Source organism: Lolium perenne, chromosome 6 (genome assembly GCF_019359855.2).
Source record: "Lolium perenne isolate Kyuss_39 chromosome 6, Kyuss_2.0, whole genome shotgun sequence".
Taxonomy (NCBI): domain Eukaryota; kingdom Viridiplantae; phylum Streptophyta; class Magnoliopsida; order Poales; family Poaceae; genus Lolium; species Lolium perenne.
In genome coordinates, this window is record NC_067249.2 from 207,327,073 (window position 1) to 207,335,161 (window position 8,089).

The 8,089-nt window shown below is 46.3% G+C and overlaps 2 protein-coding genes across 2 annotated transcripts; one reads left to right on the forward strand and one right to left on the reverse strand.

Moving 5' to 3' along the window:
* The first annotated feature begins 152 nt into the window (after positions 1-152).
* Positions 153-1,695, forward strand: LOC139832607 (pentatricopeptide repeat-containing protein At3g22690-like). The gene has a single exon (XM_071822400.1). It carries the CDS (start codon positions 153-155, stop codon positions 1,602-1,604), a length of 1,452 nt encoding a protein of 483 aa, XP_071678501.1. The 3' UTR covers positions 1,605-1,695.
* Positions 1,696-2,441: 746 nt separating this feature from the next.
* Positions 2,442-6,753, reverse strand: LOC127306270 (organelle RRM domain-containing protein 1, chloroplastic). Its single transcript, XM_051336884.1, has 9 exons — positions 6,349-6,753; positions 6,132-6,229; positions 4,643-4,883; positions 4,454-4,551; positions 4,281-4,346; positions 3,598-3,669; positions 3,038-3,106; positions 2,837-2,943; positions 2,442-2,752 (listed from the first exon to the last, which is right to left on the reverse strand). Exons 1-9 carry the CDS (start codon positions 6,648-6,650, stop codon positions 2,645-2,647), a joined length of 1,161 nt encoding a protein of 386 aa, XP_051192844.1. The 5' UTR covers positions 6,651-6,753; the 3' UTR covers positions 2,442-2,644.
* Positions 6,754-8,089: the final 1,336 nt, after the last annotated feature.

Below are 8,089 nucleotides of genomic sequence, written 5' to 3' on the forward strand. Positions count from 1 at the left end.
AACAAGGATGCATGGTCTAGATTTGATGCATGCTCGGCCGTATGTGCAACTAAAAGAGTAAACTTGTAGCAGCATTGCACGAGTTGATACTTGTGTGGATAATGTGAGGGAAAACCCGAAGTTACGGGTAACGACGGCGGGAGGCCGCTCCAATGAGCCCGTCTGGGTGCACGCTCCTCTCCCCTTTCCCGCCACCAAAGCCCTCGCCGTCCCAACGCTCCTCCGATGCCGATGCTACCACCTTCCGATGCGCCGCCGGCGCCGCGCCTCTCCGCGACTTCCGCGCGCACCACGTCGCCGGGCGCGCCCTCCTCACCAACCCTGCCCTCATGCCCGCCCTCGCGGCCTGCGCGCGGCTGCCGACCACCGCGCCGGAGGCCGAGCAGATTCACGCCCTCCTCCTCAAGTCCGGCCTCCCCCGCTCCGCCTCCGGCGTCTACGCCTCCACCTCCCTCGCCCGTGTATACCTGCGGCACGGCCGCCTGGCCGACGCGCGGAAGGTGTTCGACGGAATGCCGGCGAGGACGGTGGTCTCCTGGAACGTGCTTCTCGACGGCCTTGTCAGAGCCGGCGACCTGGATGCCGCCTGGGAGCTCTTCGCCGAGATGCCCGAGCGGAGCGTGGTCTCCTGGAACACCGTCATCGCCGGCTTCGCGAGGCACGGGCGGGCTGAAGAGGCGGTGGAGCTCTTCGTCGAGATGACGTCGGTCTACGGTTTGACGCCAGACGAGGCTACGATGGCTGGCTTAGTGTCGGCTGTCCGCGGTATCGGCCTGCTTGGGCTTGGGAGGAGTGCGCATGGCTACGTGGTCCGGCGAGGGTTCTCGCTGGACGGTGCTCTGGGTGTCGCTCTCATCAACATGTACACGAGGTGTGGCAGTATCTCTTCTGCATACCAGTGCTTCTCAACCGTCATCAGCAAGAACGTGGAGCACTGGACCTCCGTCATCGGGGGTTTCGCGGCACACGGCCACCCAGAGATGGCGCTGAAACTGTTTGCCGAGATGAGGCAGCTGGGCGTCGAGCCTAACGGTGTCACCTTCGTGGCCGTTCTGAATGCCTGCAGCCATGGCGGTCTTGTCGATGAAGGTTTCAACCACTTCAGCCTAATGAGGAGCATGGGCATTAGGCCGTCGATCCAGCACTATGGCTGTTTGGTGGATCTTCTCGGCCGTGCTGGGTTCTTGGAAGAAGCCTTTGACCTTGCCAATAGTCTACCGGGAGATCAAGGCTTTGTGACATGGAGCTCCCTCCTAGCTGCCTGCCAGAGCCATGGCAATATCGACATGGCAGAGGTTGCTGCTCGCAAATTGGCAGACGCGGAGCCTAGCCATGGCAGCTCCTATGTCCTGTTATCGAATGTGTATGCACGTGCTGGTCAATGGGAGGACTTGAAGAGGACAAGACGTAGGATGGAGGAGCGTAGGGTGCTGAAGAAGCCTGGGCTCAGCTGGATCGAGGTTGATGGCAGTGTGCATTCCTTTCTCACTGCAGACAAGTCACACGCAGAAAGTGAAGATATTTATCGTATGTTGGAATACTTGAAACCGAATTTGATATCGGCTGGATCTGACCCTGAACCATTTGCTCTCCCTGAGGTTTGATCCAGGAAGTCGTTGTTGTTTGTGTTGAGTGTATATCATATATATTCTGAAAGACTGCATTGTTTGTCAATAGAAAAATGCAGCACATTAGGGATCTGTTCGAGATCATATGAGCAAGCAATAGCGAAAAATACTGTGTCAATTTGGACTTAGGAGGAGCGCATTTGGTTATGTGATCCGGCGAGGAGCATGGGTGCTGCATACCTGTGCTTCTCGAGAGTCACTAGCAAGAATGTGGAGCACTGGACCTCCATCATGTGTGTATGTGTGTGAGGCAATTGGGTATAGAGCCAACTGGTGTCACCTTCGTGGCCATTTTGAACGCCTGCAGTCATAGCGGTCTTATTGATGAAGATTTTAAGCACTTCAACCTAATGAGGAGCATGGGTATTATGCCATCAACCCAGTACTATGGTTTCCTGGTGGACCTTGTTTTGTCATGCTGGTTTCTTGGAAGAAGCCAACAATCTACCGTAAGATTCAGGCTCTGTGACATGGGAGTTGGCAGACCCAGAGCCAAGCCATGAACGTGTATGCATGTGCAGAACAATGGGAAGACTTGGAAATAACGAGAAGTAGGATGGAGGAGCATAGGGTCGTGAAGAAGCCTGGGATCAGCTGGATCAAGGTGATGGCCGTTTATCTTATGCTGGGAGACTTGAAATTTTATTTGACATCAGCTGGATCTGAACCTGAAATATCTCTTCTTCTGAAGTTTGATTCAGGAAGTCTTGTATTGAATGTATCATATATCTTTGGAAGATTGTATTATTTGTTAATAGAAATGTAGTACATGAGAGATCTGTTCAAGTCTTCAAGATCATATGAACAAGCAGCTGCGAAAAATATTGTACTGATTTGGTAAATTTCAGGTACTTTTACACTTGAACTGCATCTAAACATCTAGTGGCAACTTAAGGAAAATCACTATCATCTAGCTTAACATTTACAGGAGCACATGGACCCTGAAACTGCGACGTTCACCACTATTAGTCACTTGGTCTCTAATATCTAGCTGTCCAATTTTGCATGTGAAAGCTTCATCTAGTATGGAAGTGTGGCCGAAAACTGGATGCACTAGATGGGGTATGACGGTCTCTTGATTTGGTTTTAGCAACGTCAACAACTATCATCCAGCCGTTTATTATCTGCACATAGAAGTACAGACGTGAGCTTAAGAGATAAATTGATGCCATGTAAAGCCTATCAACAAACATAGTTTTCTCAGGTACCTCTCCATTCATTGCTTTTAGAGCAGCACCTCCAGCTTCTTCTGTGGTGTATTCTATGAAGGCATACCCCTTTGATCTTTTTGATATCCTGTCCATTATTATCTTGACTGCAATAAAATAATTACAGAATATTAAGTATCCCAAATGAAAAGAGGTAATGGATGGTTACAACGTAAACAATTCTGTGCTAGTATCACAAACCTTCAACCAGCTCACCAAAAGGCTCAAAAGCTTCCCTGAGAGTTTTCTCGGAAGTGTAAAATGAAAGTCCTACCATATCAGACCAAGTTAGTGACACCATGATAATAATATAACTCATTTTCTACCAGTGTATATCACTTATTGTGTTTAACAGTTTGCTTGTCTTGCAAAGGGAGCAATAGATGTTTGTGATCTGACCAAGTGTCCAAGACTAGTTATTTCCGTCTACTTTTGCTTTGCATTGAACCAATATGTCAAAGTGGCACTTAGCAGGTTCAAATTTCAACCCTACACCTCAAATAGGGTAGAAGTTTCTGACTTGCACTACTTAGATTTCCACAGTATTAAGAAAAAATGGGCATATAGTGTCTCTCCCACTACTTAAACTTCCCTATCCCTATGAAAGACAAGACATAACAGACTACTTCAGAGCAAGGAAGGGGGCACCATCTGACGTGGGCATAAAAGCGGTGACAGATGGCTGTCCCTCACCATCCATGGGTAAGTGATAGGTGTTCAAACAAACAAGCTAAATGTGTTTAGACAATATGATCCTTTACCTGTAACAAAGAGCCTTTTAGTTTTGATATCAGACACCTGGGCAGCATCTGAGGATTTCAAGCTATCATCACCTGAAAGCATAACGAGTCTTTACAATTTTGGCTATTTTCACCCTGCTTGCTTAGAAGCATGGAAAGAAAGTTCAAATTGTGCAAATGTACTACAGAGTTAAGGCTTACTGCTTACTAGATATGTTCCCACTGAGTAATAGACATACAAATATCAAACAGGCATCAGGTTTATATATCCGATTAAGACCCAAGGGCTCATATTATCATGGAACAAAAACTGATATCCTAATAATGCTGTTCTTCCCTAATTATCAAGTAAAACGGAAAGAAAAAAGATCATGTCCGAATATGAACCTTGAAAAGAAATCCTCCCTTATCTCTTTTCGGGTTAGGACTGAAATCAGTGCATTTTGCTGTGAAAGAACTATCAGGGGAATGAGAATTAAAAAGTAAAAAGATCGAATTTGAAAGTACTTTATATTGCCCATTTGTCTCTAATAAAGTGAACAGAGGGGAATTCTGCTTGTCAATGAAAACAGCAATATTTAACACAAATGAACAACTATAATGATAGGATTTAAGTATTGGCCTACATAAAATTGAATGGGAGGTTATCACAAACAGAAGTAGTTTCTTTTCTAGAATACTGGAACAGAAATGATTAGACAAACCTTTGTAATCTTTGTTGTCTGATCCAAAATTTGTATCTGGTGAAACAGATAAGACTCCAGGAACATCTGGTACATAAAATTAAATTGTTGGTAATCTAAAGAAAGGCGGAATCGCCTAATAGAAAATTCTCACAGCATTGTCTACCCAGGGGAGTAAAGCATATGATGCTCACCCGCTAGCTCTTTTGCGCATTCTTCGTCAATATGACAGCAGAACCCATAATTCGTCTCCCATGATACATTATATATGCTAACTTGTGCATCCTTTTCGCTAGAAAATTAAAAATATACAATAGTCTTATCAGTCACAGGGCATATAAACAGAGAAGTGGTAGCTAGGTTGCCAATGAAACTCTACATACTTCCCCACCACTTTCATGAGGATTCGGGTATAGTGGTCTACCATTTGTGCTTTTGTCACAACTTCAACCCCAGGCTTATCCATTCGAACAAGCCAAAACCCACTTTTCTCGCTAGAAGAAGAGTAGTTAGAAGCAGCATCACTGAATCTTGCAATGCTAGCTGGTGAAAGGCTCGAGCTGAGATTATCCTTCTCTGATGCATCACCATTAATCATCCTAACAGCCAATACCCCAGGCAACTCTGCAAATTCGGAAGAGTATAAGGACCTAACATATACGAGTTCAAATCATGTATCAATGTCATTTTATTTTGAGGTTTGAGATTGGTTTATATCACGGTCATGGGTGCTCGTCACCGTGCAGGCTTTGTTTCCGCTTGGCTCCATTGAGCCGAAGTCATCGCTGGTTGAGATGACGACAGAGCTACATGAGTTGTGTGGGGATTCTTCTGTGATGCCTGAGCTCCTGGTGTTGAGTGGTGGCGTGGCTATGCCTCCTTCCGTCGAGGAAGTGAGGCTCATCTCGCACGAGATCTCGGCCGTTACTTCTCCGCCGAGTCAGGAACTTGGCTTTGACAAGATTGGTGCTGTTGTTGACGCTGATGCCCCTCTCTCGCTTGAGTCCGACAAGCATGTGGTTCCTTTTGGTGGTGAGGCTGCTGAGTCTGGAGGTGCTGTCGTCGCCCGAGAGGTTTGCGATTTTCTAGCCACCTTAGTTGCCTCCTACCCTGGATCCGCAGTTGATTGATGGGTGTCCCTAGTGTCATGGCTTGTCTGTATCGACGGGGTGGTGGTGTGTCATGTTCGGAGTTCGTTCATGTCGCCTCGTGGCTCCTTGTGTTGGCTAGACTGCTATAGTGTGTGTGGCTATGTTGTTTGGGTCTTTGTTAGGTTGGTTTGTGTGGGGTTGGCCATGTTGTTGTTGGTTTTTGCTCCGTTTTCTCCTAAAAACTGAGCACTCTCTCCTTAATTAATAGAGGGAGGCAAACCTCTGTTTCAAAAAAAAAAAACGGTCATGGGTACTACAAGGTCATGGTTCAGAGTTGCTACTTTCCAGGTGCAGCATTAGAATCAACAAATGATACTATAGAACTTATCAAACTTACACAGCACACTGAGTGAGGTATCCGTGAAGCTGAATTATTCAGAGAATAGAACAATAAGGAAGACACAAATCATCATCAACTTGTACAGTTGCCCCCATTTAGTGGCATCTATCACAATGGAAATCAATACTTGCATCACCATACTACCATTAGAATCCATCAAAAAGGTTTATAATGTTATTAACTGAAAGCATCTACCATCATAGAATTCAATTTTTTTCCTAAAAAAGGTAGCTCAGAATTAGTCTGAATTTCTCCGAGAATGGAACGATAAGGAGGACACTGAAAGCATCTATCACCCTAGCTACAATCCAAACCTTTTCATCAAAATGGTATCCCACTTTGCAAAAAATTTACCTACAGTGATTCAATTCAACAACATACTTGCAAGCTCCTTTGACGCGTCCTCATCGATCTCGCAGCAGAATTCGTAGCTCCTCTCCCATGAAGCATCATATATGCACATCTGCGCGTCCCGCTCACTGCGCATTTTTTTCGAGACATTCCAGTTTCAACATCAGAGACAGAAAAAGAAACTGAAAGATTATACTCCATCCTTCCTGCACACTCACGAGCTACAGAATGGGAAAAAGATTGCTACCTCCCCAGCACCCTGGCCAGTGTGGCGACGTAGTAGTCGACGGCCTCCGCGCGGGACACCTCGCCGCCTCCCTCTGGCGCGGGAGGATCGTCCATTACCACCGCCCACCTGGAGCAACGCGGATTGGTCGAAGCATAGGAGAGTGGCGAGGGAGGTGATGCGGCCGCGGCGAGGCGGAGGAAGCGGCGGCGAATGGTCCAAGAGAGAGCGGACGGGGGAAGGTGTGGGCTGGAGGTGGCGACAGTGGCTGTGGAAAGGGTGAGGCCGCCGCCAAGGAGGAGGGAGCGGACGGCGGCGTCCATGCCCGTCGGAGCTCGCGGGAGTGGCTGATTCCGCTGGTTCGGTAATCCACTGGATGTCTGGATTCCCAGAATCCCCGTCTCCCAAGTCTGGATTGGAAATCCGGTGTCGCTAGAGCCGGAATATTTTATAATATATCGCACTTTTACTTGATTCTCTATTATTTACCACGTGACCACCATATGTCAGTGACAATGACAGATGGTGGTCATGTGGCAAATAATAGAGATGTGAAGAAAAGTATGGTATATTATAAAATGCCCCGCTAGAGCCACCAGAACATTCCGTGCCGCTCCTCATTTCCAGCTGGGCTGGCTGCCCATTTAGCCCAGCTGGCCCAACCAAAATCACATTTTATGCATACCAGAACAAAAAAAAAACTCCCTCCGGTCCGGTTTCTTTACTATTACGGGAATCGGTGGCGTTGGTAGGTAAAAAATACGAATTAATTTTTGGTACGTCAAAAAATTCAGTCCATCGAACATTTTTGCCCTTCGCACCACGCATCCACGTACGCACGGAACTGAAAGAGTAGAGGCCCACGCACCCACGCAACAACCATCCCTTGGTACATAAAAAACCCGTCCTCTATACACTATCACGACTCTCACGGTGGTTTGTCCCTCCCTATCACATGTGCCCTCTAATTAGCCGGGCCAACAACCTACATTTCCTGGATGCTATCGCCGAGATCGTAGATTCCTTGGAAGGCAGGATCGTCGAGGTTTCGACTATCGGATCTGTCGTGCATGGAAAGCTCACGAGCACCAAGACGTCCGTGTGGCGCTGGTGGGAGGCCGTATTCGATCTACGATGCAAGCTGCTCAATGGCTGATTCTTGATAGAGATGATGCAACACATCTCTCTTATACTCCACAAGAAAGGAAAAACTCTATGCAATCTTTTATTAAGAATTAACAGAGCATAGCCATAAGTAGTTTGACATGATGTTTGAATATCAAATATGCTACCTTGAATAAACAAGATCATCACTTTTGTCACGTGACGAACATAGCACATGCATTCACTTTATCCCTAGTGAGGTAGCAAAAGAAAAGGCAAAACCATACTAGATCATGAATTTGTTGTCACTATTCAATCACTAAAACCATGCTACTCCATCTAATACACAAATCACCCCGCACACACGCTCTTGCATATAAGTTGGATCAGAACAAATATTTAAGAACGAGGTACATAATATGCATCTATCAATACAACTTGCACATAATTATAATCATATCTCATAGCACAATATCATAGAATAAGGATCCATCACATAGGTATTACAAATATGACCATAATCATGTAGGGCAGCTCATACGGCACTAAGAACTATGAAGAACATGAGAGAAATAGATTAAACTACTGCCACAAACCCGTAATCCAGAGGTGGAATACCCCCCCCCCTTGATGATGGTGATGATGATGAAGACATTGG

What these genes read in the sequence shown, in the direction of transcription:
- LOC127306270 (XM_051336884.1), bottom strand. Translation starts at nt 6,650, where the DNA reads ATGGACGCCGCCGTCCGCTCCCTCCTCCTTGGCGGCGGCCTCACCCTT. An exon ending in CTCATGAAAGTGGTGGGGAA is followed by an intron (nt 4,552 to 4,642) that starts GTATGTAGAGTT and finishes TTAATTTTCTAG; the next exon opens with CGAAAAGGATGCACAAGTTA. An exon ending in TAAAAGGCTCTTTGTTACAG is followed by an intron (nt 3,107 to 3,597) that starts GTAAAGGATCAT and finishes CTGATATGGTAG; the next exon opens with GACTTTCATTTTACACTTCC.
- LOC139832607 (XM_071822400.1), top strand. Translation starts at nt 153, where the DNA reads ATGAGCCCGTCTGGGTGCACGCTCCTCTCCCCTTTCCCGCCACCAAAG.